Source organism: Rhipicephalus microplus, chromosome 1, assembly GCF_043290135.1.
Source record: "Rhipicephalus microplus isolate Deutch F79 chromosome 1, USDA_Rmic, whole genome shotgun sequence".
Taxonomy (NCBI): Eukaryota; Metazoa; Arthropoda; class Arachnida; order Ixodida; family Ixodidae; genus Rhipicephalus; species Rhipicephalus microplus.
Genome location: NC_134700.1, coordinates 297,657,079 through 297,671,073, shown reverse-complemented (window position 1 = coordinate 297,671,073; position 13,995 = coordinate 297,657,079). Strand labels below are relative to the sequence as shown.

At 47.6% G+C, this 13,995-nt stretch overlaps 1 protein-coding gene across 3 annotated transcripts in view; it reads left to right on the top strand.

The window, feature by feature from the left end:
• Nucleotides 1-12,655, top strand: part of LOC119159453 (uncharacterized) — a 398,949-nt gene extending 386,294 nt beyond the window's left edge. For all 3 annotated transcript variants that reach the window (XM_037412211.2, XM_037412212.2, XM_075865374.1), the window contains one exon: nt 6,083-12,655. In XM_037412211.2, coding sequence (XP_037268108.2) covers nt 6,118-7,674 — 1,557 coding nt within the window. In that variant the 5' untranslated portion in view covers nt 6,083-6,117 and the 3' untranslated portion in view covers nt 7,675-12,655. The remainder of the gene's footprint in view (nt 1-6,082) is intronic.
• The last annotated feature ends 1,340 nt before the right edge of the window (nt 12,656-13,995 follow it).

Below are 13,995 nucleotides of genomic sequence, written 5' to 3'. Positions count from 1 at the left end.
TGCTGTCTCTGGCGTCACGTGAAGTTGCTGGTACGCTTGTGCTAAATCCAGGGTGCTGAAGACCTTGCCTCCCCTCAAGTGGCTGAGCACTTCATCAGTTGAGGGAAGTGGGTAGTCTGCCTTCTTTGATACCTGGTTCACTGTGCAACGGTAGTCGCCGCATATTCGCAACGAGCCATTTTTCTTTCGAACCAGTACGAGAGGCGTTGCCCAATCCGAATGCTGTGCTGGCTCGATTATGCCTTGACTTTGCAGTCGATCCAATTCTGCTTCTACAGCTGACCGGAGCGCGAAAGGAACCGGCCGTGCTTTTAGGAACTTTGGTTTCGCTCCTTCCACGAGGTCTAGTTGTACCGCTGGACCGATGTGTCCTGATATGTCCTCGTCGAATACAGATTGGTACTTGTCGAGAAGCTTCGAAACAAGTTCATCGCCGGATACATCATTGATGCCCGTGATCTGTATACCCAGGTGAGGAAACCAGTTTCGTCCAAGGAGGTTACAACCTGCTCCCTTGATGACAACAAGTGGTAGTGTCATGGTCTTGTTTCCGCGCGTAACAATCACCGTTGCACATCCGAGAACTCGAAGAGACTGTCCTGACCATGTGCGTAGGAGAATGTTGTCGGTCTGAAGCCGTGGTCGATCATCTGTCCACGTAGCTTTGAACGTGACCTCACTGATGAGTGTGCAGGCTGCACCCGAGTCGACTTCAAAATCCAAGAACTTGCCATGTACGCGTAGCCGAGTCATGACCTTCTGTGTGCTGGACGCGTTGGTTACGGTGTTGAGCTCGTAAAGGGCCACGTCTGATGAGTCCTGCTGAGTCGTCACTGGTGCTGAGGCAGCTGTCGAAGTTCCTTGTTGGGGATATTCGATGCTGTTGCTCGTTTTTGCTTCTTTCCGCTTTTTCAGACAGGCTTTTTCAATGTGTCCTCGTTTCTTGCAGTAGTTGCAGGAGACTGTCTGGAACTTGCAAGTGTCCGGATTATGTAGCGCGTTACAACGCCAACAGTGTTGTTTCTTCTTTTGGGCAGAGGCACTAGAGTGACCCTGGTTGTCTATCTTGCATGTGCTTATGCAGGATTCGTGAAACTCTTTAAATTCGGTTTTCACGCGTTTCTGGTCTTCGATGGCGTTTTCAGCTCGCAGTGCAAGGTCGAAAGCTTTCTTGAACGTCAAGTCCTTTTCTGCGAAGAGCCGTTGCTGGACCTGCTCGTTCCGAAGACCGCAAACGAAACGATCACGCAGCATGACGTCCATAGGCAGCATTGTCGGATTCGCTGCCGTGTCTGCGCTTGTCCCGAAATTGCAATCTGCTGCTAGCTTCTTGAGCGCCGTGACGTAATCACTGACCGTTTCGTCGTGCTTTTGGTCACGTCGCTGGAATCGTGCCCTGCAGAAGACTTCAGACGGTTGTGGATCGAAGTGAGCCTTGAGCATCTTGACTATGTCCTCGTAGCTCACTTGGTTGGGCTGCTTGGGTTGAACGAGGGCGCAGACGATGTCATAAGTCTGTTCCCCGCACAGCGTTAGCAGATGAGCACGTTTCTTCGATGCGTCTGTAATCTCGTTAGCCTCGAAGAAGAACTGTAGCCTCCCATACCAGGATCTCCAGGAGCTGGGGCTGCCGCTGAATTCGGGTAGCCGACCGAAGTCGGGCGTCGCCATGTTATTTCCTTGACGTCGGTGGAGTGCCGATGAGTCGATCCAGTCTTCCTCGTCGCCAACTGTTACGTCTGTACAGCCGCTTGTGACTGTAGACGATTTATTAAAGGACAGGAAACGTGAACAAGTTCAAAAGCGTAGCCCAGGCGTTGGAGTCACTCCTGGCCAGCGTTCGACGCCAGGCCCGCGCTCGTGCCACCGCGCCAGTGCCGCCGCGCGCACTTCGTTAATGTCGTCTTCTAAGGCGACATGTCACGACCGAAGAATTGTCGGCTTGGAAGCGTGGATGTGCAAGTTGCGTTCAGCGCAGAAAGCATACTATAGTGTGTAGTACACATCCCACTTGGAAAATACGAGACTGACACCCTCGCAGTTATTCTATTATCACGAAATAATATCACGAAATAACTTTTTGGCCGATTTGTTTTTTTTTTGCGCGTGTACAGACAATCACGGTGGAAAAAAAAATGAACTGGACACCGCAGGTGCTAGCGCCTTCCCGTCAATTTCCCTGTTTGTGTTCCTTTGAGTGGCTTAGGTTTGGTAATGTGCACGCGGGTAAGACGGCACGCTACTTCAGCAGGCTTCCCAAAAATATTGTAGGAAAGGGTACAAAAATATGCTGTTAAACGTATGGCGAAGTCGCGTGAGACACTCCCCGAAAAAAATATCCCACATATGCATGCGCTCTGTGCCGTGTAAGGCTTGTCAGGTGAGCGTACGGAAGAATTAAATTAAATCAGGAGAACAGGGTACTAAAGTACGAAGCCACGCGGCGCCGTGTTTGTACTAAGAGTGGACGAGCCTGTACCTTAAAGGGCCAGTCAACAGGCTCCGAAACGCGCAGGATAAGCTAGCGTATTTTGGCTGCGCGTGACTAACCTCTGTCAATGCGCAGTGACATCAACTCGGCGATCGGCGACGTGACGTAGCACGCATCTCGTCGGTTGGTCGAAACCAGGTATCCATAGAGAGTAACTTTTCTATATATTTCCGTTCTATTATTCTCCTTTTCCCCCACTCCAAGTGTAGGGTAGCCAACCGAGCCAAGCTTGGTTAACCTCCCTGCCTTTCCTCTCTATTGATCTCTCTCTCTCTCTCTCTCTCTCTCTTAGTCAACGTCGCCGATCGCCGAGTTGACGTCACTGCGTGTGGAAGAAGGTTGGTCAGGCGTACGAAAGATGCGCGGCCTTTTCCTGCGCGTTCCGGAGCTTGTTGACTGGCCCTTTAACAGCTCTGCGTCGCCCGCCTGTTTCGCCCGGCTTTAACTCCGCGTTCCCCTCCCACCGAGCGAATAATCGCAGCTGGCCAAAGGCATGACGTGCGTTGCGTTTTCCTCTAGTCGGCCAGTGACACAACCGTTGGATAAAATTTTATCCAGTGGCCGTGGCAGTGGTGATCAGTAACTCCATGAGGCCGTGACTAGGTGAGCCTAAACCAAGTTGGGCGTCCAATCGCTCACGCTCTTCTGGCTGTCGCATCGCTTTCTCTCGTTCAGCCCTCACCGTTTACTACTACATCCTCCGAAAGTATCTTTGACCATAAGGGTTTGTTTATTCACGAACGGTGGACATTAGGCGTCGAGATGATGTACGACTAAGCGCCGACGTCGATGACTCCGCATTAAATGGGGCTTTAGCTATCAAACACCAACGGACATTTCGCAAACTCTCTGATATGAATGTACAGTAAAGTTAAGACTGCATCGGTAAGGACACGTTTCACTTTGATGTCTCGCCTATTCCTATGACAGAAAAATCAAGCATGTCTTTTTTTTTGTCATACTTTGCTGGAACTGAGAACTCTCGTGTTTGAAATCTTGTGGCTTCGTTCGGCAATCATAATTCAAGAGATATACAACGTGTGTCTGTCGAACCTTGTCACATTGAAATATTTTTCTTATAAGAGTAAGCACGTGGTTTATTGAAGTACTTTTCGGACTTCCTACTCACGGGGACCTAACACACTTTGCGCGCCATAAAGTACAGCTTGCGACCTCCTCTTGTTCGGCTGCGCGGCAAATTTCAGCCTAGTCCGAAAGGGGACTTGAGACTCGCGCCTTCGTAATCAGGGAATGATGTTCCAGCTCATTTAGTTCCGTGGAGGCGCGAAATCTTCGTGATCATTCGGAGAAGCCGCTAACGATCTGCGGCGCAACGCCTTTATCGGAAGGCGAACGATTGTGTGTCGTAAAGGTGCCGGCCGAAAAAGCGAATGAAAAGAGGAGGAAGTGCTCCCGAAGAAGTTGAGTGATAGCTTGGAGGAATGGAAGGACGGCCGAAGACTGGGCTAGCACGAATAACCATCCCTGGTTCGTCGACAGCGCGGCACACGGTTGCGGCTAATGAAGATGAATGTTCGGCCCTAATCCGTCTCCGCTGCCGCGCTTCTCCGGGAGGCGGGGCCAGTGACGCCATTGTGCTGACAATGGATTGGAGCACAGGGGTACCGTTAGGTTTCCCTGGTTGCGGGCTGGATTGAAAGAAATTAGAGTGGAGCCTGAAGACGCTCGCAGGGCGTTTCTGCGGCCACTCTGGCAAAGCATTAAAAAAAGGAAAGAGTGAAAGAGCGGCACCATCTGTAGATGTACGTCCTCACCACTCACCGCTTGTTATCTGCGACTTGTTCCTGGCTCCAAGCTAAAACGAGATTTGGCTTCGGAGAGAAAGATCTAGTTGGAGAGATGAATCCTTGTTTGGGAATTCGGAGGGGGAAGAAGAAGCTGGTGGGTCCGGTCGTAATACATTCAGCAGGCGGTGGCTCTAAGGCGTCTTTGTTGTAGCACGGTATACTCGTCGTTACAAACTAATTGGTGAAGTATCCGTGCTCAGTGAGTCATTTTGTTGGCCAACCTAAATGGTGTGACTTACGGCTTGCTTTACTGATGGACTTAGCAGTAAGGTACATGATACTTTGCGTATCAACGGTGACTAGCTTGCCCCTTAATAGCTGCTGCAGCTTTCGTGCACCGTGTCAAGCGGTGAACTTGTGAGCTAGCTACTTACTGCTTTCCAACGGCGTCCGTGAAAAATTAACTTGTTGGGCGAGATTACGAGGAAAGGCATATAATTGAAGGAAGTGCAATTTCGTGTCACTGAGCTCACCTTTCTAGACCTTCACACTGCAAAAGAGCCAGAAGTTTGAATAATTATATAAGCCTTAATTAAAGATGAAAAGTTCGTTAACATGGAGTGCGACGTTTCGACAAGTGAAGCTCTCCTCTTCAGGCTTCAACTGCTGAAGCCTTGAAGAATATGAGCCCGTTTGTCGAAACGTGAGCTCCAGTGATACCACATGAGTACTAAGTTTTCATTAATTCTTATTTGCCAAACTAGGTGACTCAAATATTCTCGCTGGGCAGATTCAAGACACTGCAGTCTCTGTCCCCCAAAACATTCCTCCAACATCAATAGTAAGTCGATAGTAAGTCGTTTCGCGCGCCAGTGAACGCTAGCTTTTGTCCGAAGACCGAGTCAGATTCAAGAGTTCACAGCACACACACACACAAATATCTAATATTCCTTGTTTAGACAGTTACAAAGGTTTACTTTCTTCTGAATGATTCAACGCAGATTTACTGGCTATGGTGACCGGCAAAAGTAACTTTTGAATGTACTATAGTACAGATATATCGAGCCTGTTATATGCTAGCTTGAGAAGCAGACTGTGGGAGGATGCGTTGGAAGGTTACTAATGTTTGCTCGTAATTAGGAATGATACATGGACAGAAGGGAAACGTTTTGAAAAGCACGGACAGCACAAAAACTTCAGTACACACAGAGGCCGTGTGTAGGTACCTTACGTCTTCCTTTCATCCATATATTTTGCGTATACCTTTACTTTGTGGGGTAGCACTTTGCGGTGCATGCATTGTGGTGTTCGAACTGAAGGGGAATATTGTTAGTTGCACACATTAGCCTCATGATAAATTGACAATTAATAAAATCTAGTGTTGGCATTGAGCAGTGACTCTGATATTTTGATCATGTAAAGGGTGCATATATCCCCATTTATGTTGTTAATTTCTAGGGTGTTAGGTGCTCAAACCACGACATGGTTGTGAAAGCCGCCGTAGTGGCCCGCTCCGGCAATTTCGACAATTTGGCAATCCTTATCGTGCACTGACATCGAACAGCGCACGGGCGCCTCCATTGAAGTGCGACTGTCGTACTCGGGATCAACCCGCGGCCTTCTTGTCAGCACATGGGCACCGTAACCGCTACACCACCACGGCATACTTTCACAACTTTCTTTGTGCTGCTGAGTCGAAGAACTAGAACAGTTACATTGCCTGGTATGTGTACCAATGCCGCAGTAACTGAGCGCTGTCAATTATTCTGTAATAATTATTCAGCCGTATCTGTTCTTGTTGGCATCGTCGTTGACACTTATCTCTTGTTCTGTTCTTTTGCAGGCGATAGCAGACAAAGCGTGTCCACTCCTCCGGCCATGCCAGAGTGCCTGGGTGTCGCGCAGACGCGGCTTCGGTTGCTGCGTCTGCTATTCCTGGCTTCTTGGACCTGTATGGCAGCGCATGCCATGTGTCCGTCGCGGTGTGTCTGCGATGACGAGAACCTGCGAGTAGTGTGTGACTCGGCTTACCTGGAAGTGGTGCCTATCACGCTCAACCCTAACTTGCGTGAGCTGAGCCTCCTGAATAACCACATCAAGAGTGGCGTATCTTCGTTCAGCGTGTACGGAAACCTGCGCTACCTGGATGTCTCTCACAACCAGCTTGTGTCGCTGGGCAAGGAGAACTTCCATTCGCACAAGTACCTCGTCGTGCTCGTTCTAGCGAGGAACATGATCTCGCAGCTCGACAACACAACATTCAAAGGGCTTGATGAACTACAGACGCTGCTACTGAACGAAAACTACATTGACAGCATACCGGCTGGTGTATTTGCGCCACTGAAGAAGCTGGAGAAGCTGGATCTGTCGCAGAACCGCCTAGTCAGGGTCACCGAGCAGGCGTTCCAGGGACTGACCAAGCTGAAGACTCTACTGCTACGAGACAATAAGTTTGTGACGATACCGAGCCAGGCGTTCGCGCCGCTGTCGTTTTTGTTAAACCTGGATCTCGGTCTTAACATGTTCTCCAATATTCCCGAGGAAGCCTTCGTGGCACTCAAGCAGCTCGAAGAACTGTCCTTAGATGGTTGCGGTGTAAAGACGGTGCAGAACGGCGCGTTTCGACAGCTCTCAGCATTGCGCCAGCTGAAGCTGCACGACAACGAGCTCGAAGAAGTGCCCACTGCAACATTCCAGGATATAACACGGCTGGAAGTTCTCAACTTGGGACAGAACAAGTTCCCGAGGCTTCGACCGCGGGCGTTCGAGTACCTCAAGTACTTGAGAACTCTGGAAGTGAGCGGCTCTGCCGCGCTCCGTTGCATCGACCGAGGTGCTTTCGCCGAGAACACGGACCTTCAAATTATCCGCATGACACACAACATAAACTTCCGGTGCATAGAGCCCGGAGCGTTCAGTGGCCTGGCTGGTCTGAAGCATTTGATTCTTCGAGGCAACGGCTTCACGACTTTCGATGAGTCTCTTCTCGAGTGGTACGAGCTGCAGGAGCTCGACCTCAGGGACAATCCTCTGGTCTGCAATTGCACCGTACTATGGCTGTGGCACATGTGCAGTGACCGCAACTCCACGAATTCACCGCTGACTCCTGAAACCGCTTTGATACGCTGCGGTGGTGGGCCACCAGCGGCCAAGGACAAGTTACTGAGAGACATCGGGTCGGCGGACTTGGGCTGCTACGACGCCGTGCTTCGGCGGCAGATCATCATCGGTGTCGTGGCAGCGGCTGCGATACTGTTCGCACTCATCGTGGCCCTCGGTTTCCGATTTAGGGAACGAGTCGCCGGCGTCCTCAAGAACAAGTGGGGAAACGGAACCAAGGAGCCGCAGTACCACAAGACACACGGCGAAGACGACAACAGCATGTGCCAAGTGGCTCACCAGCCCTTGAAGTTGATTCCCGTGACCGAACTGTGATAAACGCCTTGGCGCTGTGGTAAAACGGCGTAGCGAGAGGATTTCTGAAGCCCAGAAAATGTCTTACGAAATTGAAAGAAGTAAATCCGGACTCTGTTCGACCAACGTGGCCTTGATGCTGACTTAGGGTCATGTGGAATTATTTCCCCTTAGTGAAAAGGTGTGTTATTTGTGAGCTCACAGTTGGGCATTTGTGAGTTCGCAGTTGGGCCCCAGAGTATAAATCTAAAGCATGGATCTCGGCGTTTTTGCTGTGTTATAAGTTTCGGCAGCACATCACTCTGGCTTCTCGTCTCCTCGCTCCACAACGAGGCTATTGTCTGTTTGTGCGCATCTCCTGTTAAAAAGAACAACAATTACTGCCACAGCGTCGTTCTAAATAAACAGCGCCGCGGACACATGAAAAAATATCTTCGAAGAGAAACCGAGAGGGGAAAAAATGGAGGAAAGACTGTTTGAAGAAGCTGGCGAAACGTGTGTGATTTTCCAAGTAAAATGATCGCCCCAGCGAGTGCAAAGTGTTCCTTTCAGATGTCTCTATGACTGAGCCCAACCGTGCTTTTTACAACAAACTTGAAATCGAGCAGTGTGGCCGTATATAGGACTTCTTCCCAGTAGTAGGGCACTGTGCTGGAAGTGACGTTTCGGAACCCATATTTATCCCAGCACGTCCGCATTTCCTTATGATAAGCTCACAAGGTGTAGTATTTCCTTTACTTTCCAGTGGACGAACGCCAGCTATTTAGTCGTAGTGTGTACGGACATTTCTACGAGGACGCGTCGCCGAGCAGCTAACGGTGCGGATGAACCATAACTTTTTAATATTTCTGGACTGGAAAGCACTCTCGCGTCCTTCCTTTGTACATAGCACGGAGCCCAAGTAATGTGGTGTGGCTGTTCGATCGTTATTTCTCTTTGTGTGTTGGTGGCAATGATGATTTCTCTCTCTCTCTCTCTTCTCATTTCTTTATTTCTTCATTTCCTAACTGGTCACCACACGCCCCCGAGCAGCGGTTGGTACCTTCTGTGCAGACGTGTACCTGTGTTTGTGCTCGACCACCGTTTTTCTGGAAAGTGTTTCATCGTATCCGCCTATGATCGCTTCAGCTTCTGCTAGGAGAGACTGCTTTTGTGGTACCCGATATCAAAATGCATGAAAAACAAACAAAACAGGCAAAATTTCATTGAAAGACCATGTGCCTGGAATGTAGCATACCCCGTCAGTGCGGGCGCTCCTTGTGACTTTCTTTGAAAGCGACGATACGTTGGATAGTGCCATATGAAGCACGTTTTATCGTCGTGCCACGTTAAGGAATCTAAAGGTGGGATTACGCCACCAGTTAGGAACAACTCTGCTGAAAGAAGTGATAATCGCCAGGGTGGTCCAAGAAAAGTGGAGAGCTGTTCCTTCCACTTCTTCCTTTTATGCCTGTGTAAAAGAAAAAAAAAATATTGCTGTCACCGAAAAGTTATTACGCTAGAGTCGTTCGTTCGTAATATATTGCAAACAGTGCTCACGACAGCAGCCAAACAATGGTAAAAAGCATGCCAGAGGAAGAACCTCTTAGAAGTCGGTCATTATTCGGATGAAATTTAATGCGGGGCCTCGGCATCCTTTCTGGAATGACCTCTGTGACTTAGGAGGAACAGTTGTCTTGGCATAAGCAGTGTACAAGGATATTAGTTGCATTTCATCGCCACTGATTTGCAGATTCTTAATTTGAAGTTCTAGGAGTGCCTGATCGCTCAGCATTTGGCGACATGAAATGTGTTCCCTGCAGCGTGGAGTTGCAGCAAAGGACGTTGATATTGCTGCTAATGATCTTGGCGGAAGTTGAGCTGCAAATGTCTTATTTTCTTTTCTCTTCTGTCTGCTTTCGTGATCTAGCACTCTCGTTTTTTTTTTTTTTTAAGTGAAAAGTGAATCTAGCATACATAGGGTTGTGGTGAACCGTTACCGTGTGGTGGACTGTAAATAAATAACTGCACGAGTGTAAAGTACAGGTAAACTGCCGTTTTTGTTATGTAATTTATTTTTTAATTATTTTAGCCGGTTGGAGGAGCTTACATGATTTAGTTCCTCCCCCGATGGTACACAGGGCATTCCGTTTCCGTTGTTCTTTTTTTTTTCGCTTAGTGTTCACGCAGTGTTTGCAAAAAAAGCAAACATACAAAAAAGACAGCTCTCTCCTTCTCACGTCCCAGTTTGAAAGTTGGCCCCAACTTTGTTCGCGGGGTCTAAAGAAAAATGTTTAACGACTTCAGAGATGTTGCATATAAAACGCTCCGTTAAAGTGTACTCTAGCGCAGGTATTAAAGAAGACAGCAAAGGCGGTGATTATTCCACCGTAATACTCCTCCGTACGAGAGCTCGCAGATGTTCCTTCTTTCTTATACGTATATACCCCTAATATAGCGCGGACAAAGCCTTTAAAAGTTTGGTCTGCTAACGCACGAAACATTCATAGAATCGCTCAAAGCACTGCGCATTTCTCTTTCTTTTTACTTCTGAATTTATGCTTGATGAGGTCGTGAACGACTCTTCTGGTTTATTTTTTTCCTTGCCGCGAAAATTAAAGTGTCTGGTTGGTGCCATGTATTGCGAAGCTTGGTCAATAGGGGTGTGAGAAAACAAATTCTGGACTGCGTGAAAGGCTTGATTTATGCGGCCTAATGGCCAGTTGCGTGTTTTGCCTTAAAGCCATCATTGCCTAATGAAGTGGCTGAGTGCAAAGTGAGGTAACCCAGTGACCGCCGTTCTTTTTTTCTCTCCTTCCCTCGTTACTCCTGCACCAATCTTCAGTGCGAGTTCGTTCCGATATACAAAAGGAACTTAAGAAAAAAAAGAAAAGTGGTACTTCAAATATTTCTCTTTCTGCCAAGCACTCTCTTACATGCTAGCTTTCTTCTATTTTTTTTTTATTAGCAGTAGGCTACTCACTTAAGGGCGTCTGGAGGTGCGTGAATGAAGGAACCAGGCCATTGTTACATGATTCTCTCTCTTGCGCTGTTGACTAGTCTGTGGCGTGTGAAGTTTAGCGTTTGATGATTCCGCTTTTCATAAGCAAATGATGCAGTGATTTGCCCATAGGTGAATAAAAAGACATACTTGCCTCCGTTCTCTCGATACTGAAGTGAACTGCCTGAATGTTCATTCGGACAACTCCTCACACTGTCAACCTGCCGCGCAAGCGACGAATTGACTTCATGCTTGCGACTATGTAAAGTTCAAAAATGTAATAATTCCCTTCTTGTGTGTTTGTCTCTGTTTACACCAGAGTGTTCTCTCTGTATGCATAAGAGTCAGCACATAATATAAAGAGCATCTTGGCGCTCTTAGATATATGCGACCAAAAGAACAACCGTGGATGCTATGCAAGCTATAGAAGAAATGGAAGCAGTATTTTAAGTACAGTAAGAAAAATGCGGCATCTGCACTTAAAAAGGCATGCGGCAGAACAATGTTTTTCTTAAGAATATGGTCGCAACAAACCAGAGAAATAGTGAGTTGTTAGGCTAGTCGGTTTGAACATCTTTTCTGTCGTGTTTTTTTTTTTTTTTCACACCAACTCCACGCTGCCCTATGCAAGCTAAGCGGCGTATGTTTTCTGGATGATGAGGCATAAAAGATGCAGCCAGCAGCTGCGGAACAGCTGTGCCATAAGAAAAGTTAGATCAGGCAATCAATTCATTGAAAACTGTGGAGGCTGCTCTTCATATCACTTTCAACACGCATCGCATAGACAAGGTACTCTGAAACTAGCCCACTAGCAAAGTCCCTTATTAAAAAAAAAGAATAAACAGAACAAGTTAGGCGTGAAGGGTATACCGGAATCCCGTTTTAAACTGGAATCCTTGGTGATTAAACTTTGTTACAGCAATCTATCGATAAAAAATAAGCAAAATAATATGCTTAATCACTAGGGATGTTCGCGCAAAGAAGCATAAATAAGAAAAAAATAATTCTCTTGATATACGTCCAGAAGTAGGCGTACAATTTCGTTTCCGATGTTTACCGGAGTACGCGGTTACTTGTTCGATAACAACTTGCTGTGGTGGCGCTGCGATAAGGGGAGGTTGAAAAAAGAACAAGAAATTGTATAACGAACTGCGTCGGCTGCGCTGGGTAATGAAGCCTAATTCGAAACACCCCGTTTAAGCATCTATTAGCTCTCCAATGCTACTTGGGGTGTCAGATGGCGCACGTCAGCGTCCTACTTTTGTTTTTAGAAAACGAGGCCTGATGTCTTTGCGTGCTTCCTTCTTAATTAGGAAACAATCTCGAGCTTTTTAATATAACGTGAATTCACCAATACTAAGGGCAGACCTACTTTTTACCATCTGAAGTTGTCGTTCACATGTTCTTCGTGCTTGGTAATTTTATTTCGGTGGGTAATCTTATTTCGTGCTTGGTAATTTTATTTCGGAAATGTAAGTGATTTCAAGGGCTTCAAACCACTCACTTGTTAAATAAGAAAGCTGTCACTTGACTGCTCTTCGACTGAAAGAAATATTCAAGTGTGAGTTAACGTTGATTTTGTGAATCCTCCTGGTCTGCTTTCCTGGTGTTTTTAAAATAAATACTATGGGCATTCACGCACCGATCTTGAAAGTCTACATTGAAACATGTATCGAGGGTCAGCTATGTCTACGCTTTGTAGGCTGTCGTCGTGTCCTTGAATTTTTTCTGCTTTGAACTGGCACTCATTCATGTTTTCTTTGCCGGTGCTTCGTTTCAAGTGGGCGTGACGTTCTATCTGTCTTAAGTTTTCGTACAAAAATGACACACATTGTACAAGAACAACACGTCATTCTGTGCATCTCGATATACTCTCGAAGTGCTGAGAGTGCTCTTACATGATGTGCTTGATTTTGTTCCGAATTTCAATAAGCCTGCGGCGATTCTCCAGAAGTTAAATATTTGTTTTTGTTTGCTTCATATGAATAACGCATGGGATTAAAGAAATTATTGAGAGCTGAAGTTCTGTTGTGTCTCTGTCCTGCTCAAGCATTCATCGATTCCACAAGGGCATGACATGCGAAGAATACGTTTGTCTACCTTTTATATTATGTTGCTTGTGTCGTACGGATAAGAACTCCTCGTTTTAGCTTTGTTGCTAAGAGATCGACGGGGGTCGACTAGACAACGCAGTAGCGTGGCCTTCGCATATGGCATTGAGATGTTTATTAGCAATGTAGAAAGAAAAGGACAGGGTGCCGCTCTAGAGAGTGTGAAAAATATACTTAAAATTTTAATATATTGCTACGATACTGAGGATGCGCGTGGAAGAAGAGGAGAACGAGGTTGGCACGAGCGGTGATCGGCCAGATCCCTGGACTCTCGCATTGATCATCTCCTGTAAATAAAGGCATCCATCGCACCGTAACAAGATTGGTGGAAGGTGCGGGGTACAGCGGAGCGATCCAAGGCCAACGATCACGGAAGCGCTACCTCAAGAACTACGCCGAAGCCGCCGACTGGCTGGTCTACCACCGCTCTCTATGGATCCGATTGCTGACGGCGACACCACGCACTCTTCGTCTGGCGCTGCGTGGCCCCGGCACATGGTACCACGAAGCTTCTCAGGGAGGGTCGGAGAAGACGTCGACGAATGGCTGAAACACTTCAACCGTGTGAGTAAATACAACTGTTGGGATGCGGCCTCCCGGTTGTCCAACGTCGGATTGTTTCTTCAAGGGACGGCGTTGGTGTGGTTTGAAAACCACGAAGAAACAATAATGACCTGGGAAGCGTTTGAGAAAGAAATAGCGAGCTGCTTCGGGGACCCATTGATGAAGAAGAAGCGCGCTGAGCAAACTTTGATGCAGCGTGCTCAAGTCCCCGGTGAAACATGCACAACGTACATCGAAGAGATCCTGAAATTGTGCAAGTCTGTAGACCCACGCATGAAAGAAGATGACAAGGTAGGGCATCTTCTCAAAGGGGTTGCTGAGGATGTCTACAATTTCCTCATCGGCAAGGACACCTTGGCGTCTGTAGCGGACGTAATACAACACTGCCGCACGTTTGAGACACTGAAGGCTAGGCGCATCACTCCCAAATTTGGTAGACTTGCCAACGTCACCACCGTTGCAAGTGTCGACGTCCCTCCAACATCCCCCTGTGATCTTGCCTCAATGATCAGGCAAATCGTACGCGAAGAACTTGGACGACGTGATGCTGTCAACCCGCCGAGAGCACCTGCTATCAACACCTCCCCGCCATACGACGCAATGTGTGCTGCCGTTGATGCCACGCTATATGATGTGCCCCAATCAAGAGCACCAGCGCCCCCAACCGACAACTTACATCATCGCCGT